The sequence below is a fragment of the Conger conger genome, chromosome 8, assembly GCF_963514075.1.
Source record: "Conger conger chromosome 8, fConCon1.1, whole genome shotgun sequence".
NCBI classification, from domain to species: Eukaryota; Metazoa; Chordata; class Actinopteri; order Anguilliformes; family Congridae; genus Conger; species Conger conger.
Window position 1 is genome coordinate 44,870,223 of NC_083767.1, and position 17,698 is coordinate 44,887,920.

The 17,698-nt window shown below is 44.6% G+C and overlaps 1 protein-coding gene across 4 annotated transcripts in view; it reads right to left on the reverse strand.

Moving 5' to 3' along the window:
* The window catches only part of plxna4 (plexin A4), a 283,559-nt gene that overhangs the window by 238,775 nt on the left and 27,086 nt on the right, over positions 1 to 17,698 (reverse strand). For all 4 annotated transcript variants that reach the window (XM_061251217.1, XM_061251214.1, XM_061251215.1 and 1 more), the window contains one exon: positions 2,497 to 2,679. In XM_061251217.1, the coding sequence (XP_061107201.1) occupies positions 2,497 to 2,679 (183 nt within the window). The remainder of the gene's footprint in view (positions 1 to 2,496; positions 2,680 to 17,698) is intronic.

Below are 17,698 nucleotides of genomic sequence, written 5' to 3' on the forward strand. Positions count from 1 at the left end.
CAAAATCCATAGCTGGGCTGCTCTCTCTATTCCCCCCCGACCCATCCAGGGAGGGCGGAGGCCGTGTCTCAGGACTGAAGCGACATCATTAAGCCTCCCCTGGTTCTGTCACAGCATGAAAGGGATCGTTTTACGCTTTCTCTTCCCCGCTTCCCTCATTTGCGAGTTCCGCAGTGACAACGGCAGACGGGCTTTGATGATGAAAAAAACAAGCCGTCCCTTTCTAGTTCCACGGCAGACTTCTCAGTCCAGACCACCCGAGTCTCTGAAGGCACGAGCCAACCTTCATGCATCAATGTGTCATATGAAAAAAATGCTAATATCTGCTTTTTGCATTATGGTAAAGGCATAGATCTCAGGTCGTTAATGCTAATGTTTACTCACACCAACGCGCTAGCCTGTTGACACTGAATAATTCTTTAAATGTAGTGTATGCTCATAAATCATTAGCCATTAAGACAGACTGGAGCGGTATTGATTTATCATTGCGTACGTAGCGTCCTTTGTTTTATTGGCAGTGACATCATCGACTGTTTTCCGACAAAACAGACAGGTAATAATATAAACAGGACTATAAAGTTCTCGGGGCTTATTTTTCACTTTCAGGAGGCTGCCAGATGAAGCCAATGTGAAATGCTCAAACGCTCAATCGTTCAAACGCAAACCCCCTACCAACATGGCAGATCCAGGCTTAAGGCATGCAACGAGATGGTTCATTGCAAAGAACTCGAAACCCCCCCACTCTTTATCGGAAGAGCATAACAGGAAAACTGGAAAACCAATTATTTTGGCCATGCTGTAGCTCTGCAGTCAGGAATTTCAGCCCCCCCACCCCAAAAATGAATTCCTGGCAACGCCGTTTGTTTGTTTGAATCGCACTTGGCTGTTTAATCATCAATTTATTTATTTTTTGATCTGTTCTGGGTCTAATCAGTCCTGCATCTGTCTGCATTCAAACAAAACAACATGAAAGCTAAAATGAGCAATGATATCTGACTTCAGAGCTTGACAGGCACAGTATGAACTCCGCATAAAGGCTGGGCAGAATCGCTGCTGCTCAGAGTGCCTCTTTTCTCGGTTGGTTCGGCAGATCTTTCGGCGCTCTTCGCGGCTGATCTGAAAGGTCCGGGATGGAATGCGACAATGCAACGTGGCAACATGGGCGCTCGACTTGCGCGAACCCTCCGACCCTCTTCAATGCAGCCACAACAACAACAACAACAACAACAATAACCATAACAACAATAACAGCGCTGGCTCGAGACCTGGCCGTGGGCGAGGAGAGTCTGCCTGCTTCATCAACGCCCCCGTGGGAGCGCTCTGCAGTTCTGTTTGAGGAGAAGCTCAAAGTTTTCTCTCTTTCCGTCTCTGTCTCGTTCACTCTCTTTCTCCCTCCCTCCCTCCCTCCCTCCGTGTTTCAGTCTGGGTCTTCCGCACACAGCGCCTGGCTGGCTTTCAGATTAGTCTCAGACACGGCTCTCTGAAATGGTGTCAGAAAAAAACCAGCAACAGGCTGCAAGCCCTGCACCAACTCATCCAATTACTGGGTCTCAGGGGAGCAGTGGGTGGATGCAGGTGGACACCAGCCAGTTTTCTTTTAATCACTGCGTACCCACTCACACACCCCCCCCCCCGACATCCCCGCAACCAATGACCAACAAGGCCAGTTTTGTAAACAGAGAACTATACGATGTGATATTGGACTTGTTTCTCCAGATCGCTGTATTACATTTGCGGGACTGATTACTTAATTAATGTGTTCCCTAAGCACAGTGCACTGTAAGCTCATTGCATTTACAAAGTCGTTCTTTCAACTCAACAACCTTTCACCACTCACCCATTGCAGATTGACTTGCCAATATCAGACAAGGTTTAATAATAAACTCAAACTTCTTCTCTGGCTGGTGTCTCTTTGGGAACTTAATCATTTAGGAACAAGTACTGTTTTTCTTTCTGTTTGCTTTTGCCTCCACTAGAACATCAAAATAGCGGCAATATATCAACATGAAATTGAACTTTTTTCAACTCCTGTATAAAATGCAAATACACAAAACAGCAGTAGTCACATGGTCTCTTAAGGATTCATTACTATGCTGTATTGGGGCTGTTAACCGATATTGAAATATAGCCTATCCTCAAGAGAATGACTAGTAGTACACCTTTCCCTTTTCACTCAATTCAAAATGATTTCTGTGGAAGTTCACATTTATTTTCCCACTACAACACCTTTTCAAAAGAACAAGATGGCAGTGAAATACAGTGGGTCGATGGACACACTGACTGAAGACTATCTTCTTTGAACACCAAACCAACGTCTCACAAGTTTGTCCACCCTTATCAAGTAAAACCTCAATGAATGCCCGCCACACACTCTGGAGCCCGTCCATGGCTACTGTTGAAAATGCTCAAAAAGGAGAACTAGCCACCAATATCAGCAGCCAATCGGAAAGGCCTGTCCTGTGTCATCGACCAATGAGAAATCCCAGCAGCTCTTACCTTCTTCAGCCGGCCGCTCTTGGTGCCGACGAACGCCAGCGAGTGGTTCTTGTAGACGTAGGCGATGACCGAGGTCATCTTGTCAGACTCCTCGGAGAAGAGGGGAACGCCCCGCACCATCTCAGACACTCCGAGCGGTGCGTTCATGTCCAAGCCGCAGAAATTATCATCGATCGTCAGGAGCTGTGCGCAGAAAGAGAGAGAGAGAGAGAAATAGAGAGAGAGAGAGAAACCGAGAGAGAGAGAGAAAGAGAGAGAGGGAGAGAGAGAGAGAGAGAGAGAGGGGGGGGGGAGAGAGAGAGAGAGAGAGAGGATATTGTCAGGCTACATTATGTTATTGCCGATTACCAAGAAGCACTTCAATCCATTCATTTCTACCATAAGTCCACAGAGAGACTCTGCCTGCCACTACTGTAATAACCGTAGACTCCCAATCCGAGTGTGACAATCGAAATGAGGCGTATTATAACAAATCTGAAAATAACTGCTCTCAAGTTATTGTTTTTTTTACACCTGAACAGCTAAACCAAAAATATATAGACATTCCTAACTCAGATTGGTCGGGGCTCGCATTCATGAGAGCAATAATAAATGAAAAGCCATTCAAACCCCGTCATACTGCGTGAGCCAGAGCTTGTGACCCAAAAATAATATCACAATTGACTGTCATTATATAAATACCTGCTTAGACAAATTTTTTATCTCAAAAGAGGTTCCGAGCTTACAACGCTGATTGACGTGACAGGCGCTGTTGATTTACAGCATGCGAGGTGAAAATGACAGTGCAGTGAAACAGTTATTAGTTATTCTATCTGCTGAGAGTGGCTGAAACAGCATCATTTTCCTCAAAAAGGAATGCAGTTTAAGGAAAGGGCTGGAACGATTCCCAGTGTGTTATTGTTAGACCGAATCACAGCTCAAATCGCTTGTGCCAGAATTCTACACTCACTTAAATACGGGGCCACGACAAGCCGAGTCCAGATTATGGAACAAATCATAAACAGCTATTTGTGTGAACGCTGAGCGATGGGGGCCATCTTGGTGGCTGCGAGCGTGTGCGGTGATCTAATAAAAAATGAATTAGGGACAGAGAGATGTTTATCATAATCCCGCTTAGCGCAAGCCGGCCCGCTGCACTGTGACTGCAAGCTGTTAAGGGACAGTAATGCACTGTTAGTGGACTCGGAAATAACAAAGAAAGATCCACACCCCGGCTCCGCCGAGACATTAAGACATTCATAGAAATATGATCAACGAGGCTGTTTATCACGGGACAGTTAGTTACACAAAGCACTCTGCTCTCTTTCCTTCAGCAGAAAGACGCAGCCATCAGTTACTGCCGGGATACATGTACCTACACGATTAGGTTGTACAGTTTGGTCACCTCCTGAAACCACACAACACAGCTGCGTGCAGTAGAAATACAACAGGCTACATATAGCTACTGTGAGCGACATGTCACAAAATAGCTCCAGCTGTTTCAGAGTGGGCAGAATGTGGCTGACAGGTAACGCCTTTGTTTTCATAAAATCTGACTGCTAATTTCAACAAATGTTTATTCTAAGTCATCATCCCAACCCTCTGATTTTATATTCATCCGCTATGGCCTCTGTTAATTCTAAATATTTTGATATGTAAATTATGCTGTGCTACATTTCGAAAGTCGCAACCTTTACATCTAACGTTTTTTAAATTTCCCACTTGTCATACATAAATGACTAATTAGGTTGTGCAGTTGACATGATTCGGGTTTTAAATAACTACAAACCCTGCAACACTTTGCTTTGAACAAGCAATGGGTGAATCGTATGGATCCTTCATTCCTTTCCGTTGGTTATACCAATGCATAAACCTTCCTGACACACTTTCAAACATGATTTGTTTGAAGTAAAGTATTGTGGGACTGGCAATCGCATATAGTCCAACTCCCTTCTCCACTTCTGTGAATAATGCATCATTGTATCCTTCAATGAGGAAGGCAAATTAAGATAGATTATGTTAACTTCCTTGGCTTAAAAATAGACTTGAATTACATCTATCTGTCTGCAGACTGTGTTTTATTTTTGACTGCACTGTACTTGACAGGCTCAATATTTTGTGAACATGCTGAGTTTGATCTCTCAAAGAAATAAAATAGTCTCTCTTTGTTAGCAGGTGAGGTATGATTGGTAATGTCAGTGAGAGACACTAAACACAGCGGAACTGCTCGGTAGACCAGAGTCACAGAGCAATGAAGCGATGAAGCCGCAGAGTGATGAAGCCAACGTGACACTGGAGTTCAGAGTATCCCTAATAAACCCCAGCACTAATAACGGTCAAAACTGATCAGGCTGCTGAATCTCTATTCTGAATTCACTAACCTCCAATTACGGATTCAGCTCATCGCTGCCATATTAGAGGCAATGTGGCATTTAATAGATTTGGTATGTTCCATCTATTTCTAATGATTCGCTCAGAATAGTTTTTTGTGCGTTTCTGAAAGTATTGGTTATAAATAAAGGGATTTGACAAAATGACACTGATGAGTCACATATCGTTGATGGCCAATCGACAGTATCTGTCAGTTATAAAAGAGGGCTGGCAGTCACGACTTTGAAATGTGGGTTACCAAAGCAACACCAGGCAAGTAGAAGAGTCCCAAAAAGGCCAAATAGTCAGCGTCCAAAATACAGGGGCATAGGTCACTGGGGGAACAATGCTGAAAATTATGACACTGATATTATATGCCAAACGCAAACAAACGTGTGTTTGTTGGAAACAAAGAGGAACGGTAGACCCTCTCGGTTCTTACCTCACCAGCACAAGCAACCAGTTGTTTTACATTTTTAATTAGTTTAATCAGGAATCACAGTGCTGGGCTAAAACAAAAACCAGCACACTTTATGGATAAACAACACAAACACTGTTCCCTCATCCCGACATTCAAAAATGACAACACCCCCCTACGCACTGCCAAACAAATTCAAGAGCGGTTTGACGAACACCGGGATGAAGTCAAACGTCTTCCATGGCCTCCACAATCATTGAAACCGGAGGTCTGGGTATGAAGTATGTTCTCAGCGCCATAGGCTTTTCTTCTTGAAGAAGGGGCCAGTGTGAACAATATGCACTATAAGCATTCCAGGCAGGAAGCTGTTCTGAAGGCAAATGGCTGCCCTTGTCATTAGCTACTTATATTTAAATATTGGCAGGTGTTTATTTCGTAAAATCTGTATAGCAGGGGAGAAGATTGGTTTGAGGCTTTGGATGTGGAGGAGCTTTATATTCACGAGGTCACGGTGTTGCTGTAATGTTGTAAGAAGAGACAGAATGCTGGGTTTTGCTGTGTGGGAAAGGCTTGCTCCGGGGTCTGTGTGGGAGAGAGAAGCACATTCTGCCAGCGAAGGCCAGACCAAATCCATTTACCTGCCTCGTACCAGCCCAGCCAGGCTGGAAAAAACTCATCTGCCGGGCTCTTCTGCTTCCTCCAGTTCAGCGTCGGGTTGCCAATGAATTTTTAATTTGAAAATAAACTGAAATGTAAGCGCTCGGACATCTTGCCACCGCCCTGTTGCTTGTTCTCATTTTGTTCTTTGGCTGTTTGTTATCAACCTCCTTGCTTTCATGTTTTAGTAAAAAATGTTGCCGCGGGAGGGCTGTGCCCCCTCTCGCCCATCGCGCGTTTCATTGGGAAGGGCCCCGCCGCCCCCGTCTGATTCACCCAGTGAACAGGAGCCGCGCGGCCAGCCTCAGATTTACAGCGCGCCCAGGCCACTCTGACATCGCTGTTAAACGCCGGAAGGCTCCGGAATAACTCCAATATCCACACCTGCTGCCAGGAATGAAAGGGAGACCGGGGCACAGAGAGAGAGAGAGAGAGAGAGAGAGAGAGGAGGGGGGGAGACTGGCTGAAGGGGAGTGAGGGATGATGTTTGTGTGCGAGAAAGAGGCAGAATGGGATTGAGGGAGGGTGTGATGGAGAGAGAAGAGAGGGAGAGAAAGAGCGAGGGGAGAGGGAGAGAGACTGGCCAAAATAGATTGAGGGATGATGTTTGTGTGTGTGAGAAAGGTGGAATGGGATTGAGAGAGGGTGTGATAGAGAGAGCAAAGGGAGAGGGAGATGGAGAGAGGAAAGGAAGAGGGAGAGAGGACGGAGAGGTAGATGAGAGAGAGGAGAGGAAGGGAAAGAGATTGGCGAAAATAGATTGAGGGATGCTTTTGTGTGTGAGAAAGGTGGAATGGGATTGAGGGAAGGTGTGAGAGACGGAGAGAGAGCGAAAGAGAGAGAGAGTGGGTGGGAGCGAGAGACTGGCAGAAAGCGATTGAAGGATGATGTTTGTGTGTGTGAGAAAGAGGTGGAATGGGATTGAGGGAGGGTGTGATAGAGAGGAACGGTGCGAGGGATGGAGAGAGGAAAAGAGGAAGGGAGGGAGAGAAGGAGAGGGTGATGTTTTTTTATATTCCTCCCTGTGTCTGACCTTTACAAATGCTGTGGTGTCAGGCTTCCCCTCAGGCCTGTGGGCCCTGCCTGCCAGGCCAGACTAATGGGGCTCATTTAGACTGCAGAGCCTTGTTAGAAAAGTGTACCTACATGAAATACCTGCTTTCTGCGATGTTAGTCTTGCTTTGGCTGTCTGCTGTCCTTCCTGGGGGCAATGCATCATCACATGTGCTTTTATACTGCCCCCCATCAATATCACCCCCCCCCCCCCCCCCCCCTCCCCACCAAACCCTTTTTGCTTACTCCCGTAAAAAAAAAAAAAAAGCCCTCCCTCACTCAGAAACGGGATGATTTCAATCACAGTTACCGCCGGTTACAAAGAAGTCTCATTGCCCGGGGGGTCAAAGGTTAAAAGGCTTATCTGAGAGGAAATGGGAAGGAGGGTCCACATGGATTGGCTGAGACAGGGCAAGCCTTTCCCACAACGATTGTGACAAGCAGACGTGATTGAAAAAGCGCGGGGGGGGGGGCTGGAGTGGTTTTTTTAACCAGAGTGCACTCCAGCCCAGAGAAGCCCTCTGAGAAAGTGTGAGGGAACATTAGCAGAACATGGGGAAGGTGCGTACCTGTTTCCCTCATTCATAAACATCATCAGCGCTCAGAGCCGCTGTGTAGCGTGTCAATCACACCGCGTGTGCTGCAGTCTAATGGAACAGACTGCACGTCTGTCCGCCTTTCAGCATTCTGACATGTTTCCATTACGGGAACACCAAACGTGACGCTCCGCAGCCTACACTACCGGCTTTATCTTCACGCTCTTCACAATAGCCAGCCTCAAGCCTCCGTGCTTTTAATTCCCTCTCTCCCTTTCTCCCGCTCTCTCAAATTCTAATTCTAATGACTTTACTGGCATGACATTTTGAAAGGCATATTGCCAAAGTGTAATAATCAATCATAGTAATAACGATAAAAGTAATACAACAACAATAAAAATATAAAGATTGAAATAGAGCATAGACGTACAGTAGACAAATACAGGCAATGGTGATGTCAATAGCAATACTACTAACAATTATAATACAATAAATAACAAACAATATAATATACAATATATAATTAAAAACAGATATACACTCAGTGAGCACTTTATTAGGTTTTTATAACTTTTTTTAAAGGTATAGATCTTCTGCTGCTGTAGCCTATTCACTTAAAGTGGTTTGACGTGTTGTAATATGCAGTTATTTGCATTACTGTCACCATCCTGTCAGCTTCGACCAGTCTGGCCCTTCTCCTCTGACCTCTCTCATTAACAACGTGTTTTTTCCCACAGAATGCTAATGACTGGATGTTTTTTGTTTTCCGCACCATTCTCTGCAACTCTAGAAACTCTTGTGTGTGGAAATCCCAGATCAGCAGTTTCTGACCCTGTCTGGCACCAACAAACATTCCACGGTAAAGTCACTCAGATCACACTTCTTCCCCATTCTGATATTTGGTGTGAAAAACAGCTGAACCTCTTGACCATGTCTGCATGCTTTTATGCATATCATTGCTGCCACATGATGGGCTGATTAAATATTTGCATTAACAAGCTGGTGTACAGGTCTGCCTAATAAAGTGCACAGTGAGTGTATATATTAGTCTGGGTCTCAGATAATGTGTAATAGAAAAGAGTAGGGTATCTCTCATCAATGGGGATGGGCTACCCCACAGAACATCGTGACAGTGACCTGACCGAATATCAGCAGGTCATTCTGACAAATACCCACTGTAGCCAGGGCACAACGGGGGGAGAGTTACATAACATATGGATGAGATATGTTCAGAAGTAAGAATCATTCTGACAGAACCTGGGCAGAGAGAATCTCATAAAGCCGAGCATTCTGGGTAATCTTATCTGCTTTCTTTACAAGATTGAAGAGGAAACAGACGTCCATTTTAGGGCTGGAGGTAAGTCATTGATCAGATTATGGTATGATACATCTATCAATCTACTGATTTATTTAGATAATTATTTAGGGTAGTGTATGGATGGCTGACAACCTTATCTATATATAATATATTGTATAGACATTTAAGGTATTTGTGCATGTGTGTTTGTGTAGTTTGTATTTGTATGTGAACGTGTATGCAAACACACACACACACACACACACACACACACATAACATACTCTACACGCAAAACATGCACAAATACCTTAACAAAAACCAAAGCACATAATTATCATTTCATTTCTTCAATGTGTTTTACTAGAGTGGGTTGACATAGCTGCAATGCCATGACTACCTGCTGGGTTCTGGTCTGTAATTATAACAGCACATGAGAGCTTTGCAAAAACATAACCGCTTTTTTATTCTTAGGATACTCTTTATAAAGGCAGGATAATGGATTTCTTTTTATATCACTTCTCATCTTTGAAGAGAGATCTTTTTTTTTTTTTCTTGTAAACTGAAATAAAACTTGTTTAATTATACGACAATGAAACAAAAGGTCAGATTCGTGACTCATGTCCAAAGACATGGATCCGACTCCTTTGCTTGGGCACTTAAAGACTGCCGATGCTTAATAATGCAATTACACTCTTGTTACACATCATGCTGCATGCTACCGCTGCCTCCCTGTTCTCGTTACCCACAATGCCCTGCTGTGTTTAACAGAATCATATCAACCCAATTACACCGCCGTGACCTGCAGGCTCGAGTGAAGCCACTCTTTTTTCTCCTCCCAGGAAGGGAAAGAGAGAACCTCGCTCCGGAGAAGATGAAGGCGCTGTCTGTAATTCCTGAGGTTCCCGGGGTCTGTCCGGAGCGCTGATCCGTGCCGCTCGGCGAGCCTGCTGACCCGTCTCGGCCCCCATCATGCCGAGCGCGGATGACAGAGCGCTGGATCACAGGGGCTCTCGGCAGACCAGTGAGGCTGCTCTTCTCCCCCAGCGTCGTCAAACACTCCTCCCTCACCCCTCTCTCCCTTCTTCCCCCTCTCTCTCTGTCTCTCACCCACCCGGACTAATCTCTGTCTTTCAGTTCCCGTTTGTTTCCCCTTTCGGCAGCTGCGGCAGTCATGCCGCTCAGTGAGAAACCGTCGACGGCACCGTGTTTACGTGTGAGTGTGGCGTGTTGACGTGCGAGTGTGGCGTACCAGCGTGTGAGTGTGGCGTGTTGATGTGTGAGCGTGGCGTGTTGGTGTGTGAGCATGGTGTACCAGTGTGTGAGCGTGGCGTGTTGGTGTGTGAGCATGGTGTACCAGTGTGTGAGTGTGGCGTGTTGACGTGTGAGTGTGGTGTGTTGACGTGTGAGTGTGGTGTACCAGTGTGTGAGTGTGGCGTGTTGACATGTGAGCATGGCGTGTTGGTGTGTGAGCATGGTGTACCAGTGTGTGAGTGTGGCGTGTTGGTGTGTGAGCGTGGCGTGTTGACGTGTGAGTGTGGCGTACTGGAGAAGGACTGGGACCTGCAAGGTTGGTGGTTCGATTCCCAGACTAGCCACAATAATATCTACACAGCCATTGTGCCCTTCAGCAAGGCCCTTACCCCTGCATTGCTCCAGGGTACTAATCAACTGTATGTTGTTCTGGATAAGAGCGTCTGCCAAATGCCATTCATGTAATGTAATGTAATGATTCAGTGGGCCTTTTGTTTGCTCGGAAAATGGTAAGGAGACCTTTCTGATGTCATCCTGTTCCCTAACCAAGGGATTGAAGAGGATACCCTACTACTCTTCCTTAACCTAGGTCCCCTAACACAGACCTGCTGCGGCTCTTCCCTACCCCAAGGGCCTGACAAAGACCTGTCATTTCAGTGCACTCCTCCAAAACTAGCTAGCTAGCCAGCCAAAACTATGCTCTCCATTTAACATGGACTGAAAGGAGGACCTACCACTTCTGTACACTCTGGCAGTTGACCAGCACACATATATAATGCTGTAACCATGCAGGGGAGGTAAAAAGACAAGCTCCATTGGGCTGCCAATTTTGGGTGGTGTCTCTGGAGAGAATTACTGGGTTACAGGGTTTATTTTCCACGTTTTCATGACTCCATAAAATCTGAAGGGGGTGCCTCGAAGCACAATTGTCCTCGTCTACAACAAGTAGATTCCATGTTCATGAATGTCAGCAAAAACTTGCACAGCAGTGCAGGAAACTGTGTTTCAGTTCAGTTTTCAAGTTTCAGTGGGAAACTCTTTAAGAGCTCATTAGGAGAGGAGAACGGTTTTAAAAGTGACCTATGTCACCGAAGAAAACAAGTAAACAAACTCAACATCTGGCACTGATGTCATCTCCCCAAATCATTCCATCATTCTCTTCTAATCAATACAATTTGTGGGGTAAAATGCAAGCTGGGGAATTTGTGGGGCCTTCGTCAAGCAAAATGTGTGTGTGTGTGTCTGCACGAGAGCGATAGAGAGAAATGATGATGAATGCATATTCATTAGGTTGTCTCCATAACTCATGTTTATGTATGAATTATCTATCCCACCTGTCAGTATTGCAGCAGTCACAACAGGTCCGGGTGCAATAAACAATGCGATTAGAGCTAATGAGACTGTAATATTTTGGGAGAAAAGAGCGCATAAATACATTCAAAACAGCATTGATTATTGTTAAAATCACAGACAGTGTGCCCCGTCTGCTTCCGCACAGTGTGAGAAGGTTGGTGAGTAATAAGGGAACGGTGCCACCCTGATGGATTATGACCTTTACTGTATTATTATGCATGGAGATTTAATTACAATGGAGAATAAACCCCATGACGAGCTTTTAATGTAGACAGAACTCTGGGATGTGAAGGGATCTGAGTCACTGCCAAGTGATGAAAACCGCACACACCGCCCAACGTCTGCACCGATTTCTCCACGGACACGGGCAGGGATTCTTGATACAAATCAGGGAAAAACAGAATGCAAACATCCCATAATAAGAAATAACATCAAATATGAAAGCAACTTGGCAACTGCCTCAGAGCGGCTTTCATGTGAAAAAGAGACACAGTGCCGTTATGAACTCGAAAATAATATTCAAATTAAACAGAAACAATTTAGACTGGGACGGCGGCGTGGATGATGAATGAAGAAGAGCCGACAGTAATTTGCTTTTTAATGACACGTAATTGGAGATCATTAAGAGTGAGAAGCCATTTTGAAGTTGTCCGTGCGTTCGAGGATCTGAAAGATGTCCGGAGGCTGCCTGTGTTTATGCGAATAAGGGGTTGGTCGTTGAAGAAGGGACTGTTTCCATAAATGTAGTCTAAGAGAGCCCTATGTTTACATGAACATACTATGAGTGGTGTGGTGTTTATGTGAACACGGGGATACCGGAGAGTGGAACATTTAACTGCGTTTCCCCTGCCACGTTTTTCTGCTGACGCGGTGAACTAGGCATGCAGGCTGGTTTATAGGTCAAATGTCACTTCACGATGATCTATAGATGCAGGTCTTCCCAGACAGATACTGTTGAGTAGGCATTATGTGTGATTTATTCAAACTGCCCAGCATCACAGCCTCTTTTGGATTATTCCCCCTGGGTAGCTTATGTCAAACGGATCATCTTTTTAAACACAAAGTCTAAAAGCTTACTGTTCACACTTTGCCTTATGGCAGTAAGTACAATGCAAAGCCCTGAGTAGCTGTCACCAAACATTGTATCACAGCTATATGGTGGAAAATATGGGGTTTTAACTCAGGAATTAGCATTCTGCACTCGAACGATGAAAGGGACCGTGCTCTCGTACCTGAGAGTGAGGTAATTAACCTGAAGAGCTTCATTTAATATCTGGTTATGTAAGAGCCGCCGTAGATAAGTGGTAAGTGGATCAATCAAGGTAAGAGTAGAATTAATGAGATAACATGCATTACGACACAAAATGCATACATAGTCGTGAAATACATAAAGTATACAAACTGCCTACTGTACAACTGCCTCATTCCAATAGTTTTTTAAATGTACTTTTTGTTTATCAGAAAAGAAAGTAATGTCAACAATGCATTGACTGAACAAATGTGATTATTTTCTGAGACATTGCAAATTGGACATCTAATCAGTTTAAATGGGTTAGAGCTGTTCATTCACATGCTGTGTCCGATTTCACGACCTCAAATTCTACAAACAAGTCAAGTCACAGATTATTTTAAGTTGTTATTATTTCGATGTCCTAGCTCTGTGGTGGGGGCTAAATAGAACAGCATTGCAGGATAATATTCAGTTTGTTTCTGTGACAATTTTGTACAAAACCTTTTAAAGACCCCCTCCGGTGGTTTCGTTTTTCAATGACATACGACAAAAGTCAACAGCAATGTGCCTCATGTGTGATTTACCCCAAATTACTCATTAAACTATTAAAATATTGCCTTCGTTCAAATGACATAATTTGACACATTCATTAATTCAGGATGGACCAGGTGTTTGTTCATTCATGAATATTCATGGGATTATGAATGACTGGCACTTCTGCCAAACCCTTCCATGTCACTCACGTCGCACAGCGATCCACAGCCAGTGCAAACAGGCCCTGCGCGGTGACAGCTGGACATTCTTTAGATTGTATAAGCAACACATAATGACATTGAGAGAGAGCCTGTCATCGACGGCGCTGGCACTGCTCACGTTACGGCAATAATGACGGCTAGAGCATTAGCGCGCTAAATCATCCCCATGGCCACATTATAATAATGGGAGGGGAATGAGGTGAGCTTGGCAATGATTGGCTTAATAAGATTTACAGGTCCTGTGACGTCATAGAAGCATCAAAATTCTCTTGCAAGCCTGAGGGCCTGTGTCCACAGCAGTGATCATTAGGACATAATTCAACTGAGGCTCAGTGTGTGTGTGTGTGTGTGTGTGTGTGTGTGTGTTGGGTGTTTGTGCATGATAGGTGTGCGTGTTGGGTGTGCGTGTTGAGTGTGCGTGTGAGCGTGCGTGTTGGGTGTGTGAGTGTGCGTGTTGAGTGTGCGTGTGGGCGTGCGTGTTGGGTGTGTGTGTGTGCGTGCGTGTTCGTTGTGTGTGTGTGCGTGCATGTTGGGTGTGTGTGTGTGTTCGTGCATGTTTGTATCTATGGCTGCTGCTGCAGCCCAGCTCCTCTAATGAGCTTCAGGACTACTCAGCCTTGTCTTAATTGGGGGGAAAAACACATTGTGTCAAACATAAGACAGAGGACTTGAAAAGCAGAGCCAGTTATACATGGCGGCTCCCTCATCTGTGTAACCCTATCTCTGCTCGGTGTCATCCTCAACTCCCATCAGCTCGAGAAAAACAGGCCTGCGGTTCAGCATTACCCTTTCATTACGTTATCCAGGTTTACATTCTAGATAGAAGTCTGTATCCAGGGAAAAACAGATGTAGATCTTTCATTCTTCATCTTTTCATCTATCAGCCAATTGATACAGCTACATATGCTTTATAAGAGGAATTTAGGTAAATTCACTGCTTAGAGCAATGCTCTGCACTGCTGCTCTGACCACCGCTCCACACTACAGCTCTGATCACTGCTCCACACTGCTGCTCTGACCACTGCTCCACACTACAGCTCTGATCACTGCTCCACACTGCTGCTCTGACCACTGCTCCACACTACAGCTCTGATCACTGCTCCACACTGCTGCTCTGAGCACTGCTCCACACTGCTGCTCTGACCACTGCTCCACACTGCTGCTCTGATCACTGCTCCACACTGCTGCTCTGAGCACTGCTCCACACTACTGCTCTGACCACTGATCCACACTGCTGCTCTGATCACTGCTCCACACTGCTGCTCTGATCACTGCTCCACACTGCTGCTCTGAGCACTGCTCCACACTACTGCTCTGACCACTGATCCACACTGCTGCTCTGATCGCTGCTCCATACTGCTGCTCTGACCACTGCTCCACACTGCTGCTCTGATCGCTGCTCCACACTGCTGCTCTGAGCACTGATCCACACTGCTGCTCTGACCACTGATCCACACTGCTGCTCTGATCGCTGCTCCACACTGCTGCTCTGATCGCTGCTCCACACTGCTGCTCTGACCACTGCTCTGACCACTGCTCCACACTGCCCCTCTACAGCACATCGCACCTGACGTGACAGAATCATAACATGCGGCATCTCTTTATAGCACCAGTAGTTTCCAGATGAATAAGGGTGACAGTAACAATGTAAACAAAAGCATATTTGCACACACTGAAGCTCTTATAGTAACAAAACACAGCGATGCCCCATGTTGCGCCCCTCTGCTCCCAGAACGCCCCAGCCTGGAGCTCAGAGAATGAAAAAGCCAAACACTATTCTGGCAATATGCAGGTACTGCGCCACTTCATGCATTATTTACAGTAAGTTACAGTAGGAATCCATGTGAGACTAATGACTTGCAATTCTTATGCAATCGCTAGTGTTATATCACAGAAACATTTCCAGCAAGGACCTGGGTTCAACAACAGGTCTCTCCGAGCATTAACTACAGCTTTTCTGTCTGGTCTTATAGCACACTACTCTGGAAATATACTATAACTGCTTTCCCCTGGCTCCAACATCACATACTGAGGTGATCATCATATTTTTGTTTAATTGCTGTCTGGAAGTTTATGTGTTTTGTTTCTTCTTTTTTTCCATTTTGTTGCCCATTATTCAACTAGGGTAAAAACATTGAGATTGACATCTCATTTGCAAGTTAGCCCTGGACCCTACATGTAAATGCAAGATCAAATTTTGGGACTGAAACAGGAATCACAACTCGAAACAAAAACAAAAGCTAACGTTAACGGAGCCAGCTGACGTTAACTAAAGTGACTGACCACCGTAGTGCAACGTTAGCTAGCTAACATTAAACGACATCAAGCTTCTCATGTAGCTAACTAATATTACAAAACAGCAGGCCCTGAACATTTAGCTTTAGTCTATATATCACTGCAGATACAAAAAATGTAGCACAAAGTGAGAAACAAAATGCTTTCCAGAAATATAAGTTTTGTCCATTCATTGAACATAGGGAGAATTTAAGCGTGTAGCCCATGTTAGCTCTGAATATATTTATTTTTTTACTGAACGTTAAGTTTATGTTTGTACTGATGAGCTCATGCTAACCCCATCCACGTTTCTATAACAGGAGACTAGTTCCCAATACATTGTATTAGTTAGGGATTTTAAATTGCAGTCCGGACCAGCCACCCTGCACCACACGTTTACAATGTAACGTATAACAAAAAAGTTGAATAGCCAGTACCAGGCCTCTTGTAGTCACAGGCAACGCAAAGCTGTAAACAGAGACACAGAGTTGCAGATACAGAGAGCATTTTTAAGTGAGAAATGGCTTGGCTTACTGGTACTAGCAGCATACAGATGGCAAATAGCATTGAGATTGCAAAGTCTGTCTTTATACTCAAGTTTATCTGCATATAGCAGTAATCGCTAGGTAGATTTTGGTGGTAGAAAGGAATTATGAATGAAGCAGCTTGAATGTATTGACGTTAGGTAGCTAGAGAAAAGCAAATGAAAGGGATGTTTTGTTCGCTTTCACCTTTTAAGTTGGCCTATTTTACTTCAATCCTTAAGTGTGAGCTGGATTTCGCCTTGATATTAGAATTCACTTTAAAGAAGGTGCATTTTCCTGTCGATTGCACCAGTTTTGCAATTGAAGTTCTGTGTTACACTGCTTCTGTTTACTTCCGTTTTATGAACATTCGATGTGAAATAGGCCCATACTCTGACAGCTGGTAAGGGCCAGCTATAAAGATTCTGAATCCTATTAAGGGCGCGTCAAGATCGTCACACCCCCTCACCCCCGTACCCCCACGTTCCTGGCCCCTGTGCGCTGCACCGGCTGCACCATCTAAACCTCAGACACTGCCCGCCGCACATGTTTGAGTGCTTGACTGTGTGTGTGCGTGTGTGTGTGTTTACTGTGTGTGGATGTGTGTGTGGGAGTGTGTGTGAGCCGGACCTGAGTCTTTGAACGAACACGGCGAGACACAATAATTAATGTGACACATCGCTTCAATTCGTTCTTTAGTAAAGCTTTAATAATAATTAAATAAAAGGAAAATAAAAGGCATTTTGCTCTTTGTACAATAATCAAAGGCTTGTGCCTTTAGCGGAGAGGAGCAGTAGTCATAGTTACAGCCCTGGGGACACAGACTATATATCTCCCATCCTGCTGTCATGCGCAGCTCTCTAATTTATGTAGCAGTGACCATACTGCAACGCGTGCCAATATAGCACCCTGTCGCCTCTCTCCTCTTTTTTCTGCCACAGCCAACTCCAGATCTGATTTATTCAGCCCAGGGAAGAATGAGGAGTGTAACACTCCGTCTACATACCGCTAAGAAAGACATTTTTTTCCCCATTTAAGATTTATCTGCCATGGCATTCAGATGGTGGCAATTGAAACAGTGTTGAAATTATGCTCTTCATTACCACATGAGTTAGCCGCATTCAGCAGAAATGATGAGTTATTTATTCAATTACATTCACTGTATGGTTTTGTTCTGAAATTCTGAGATTAATCTGCCCGTGACTGATATTGAATGAAATGTCATTACGGTAACAGAGTGACTGTACAATGAGGCCAATTTATTGCTTCCAGTCCGTCTGTTTTTTATCAGATGCAAAAAATATGTATAAAAACTTTTTGGTTTCAACTGTTGACATCGGACATTTCACAAGTTTTAAACAAAGATAAAATAGTATTTGTGAATCAAAATGCATATTTTGATTCTCTGTTCACCCTCGTAACAGAGATAAACAGAATTGCAGACAAACAAGCATCAGTGTCCTGAACTGACTGCTTAAAGTATACAAACCTCAGAGGAAGAA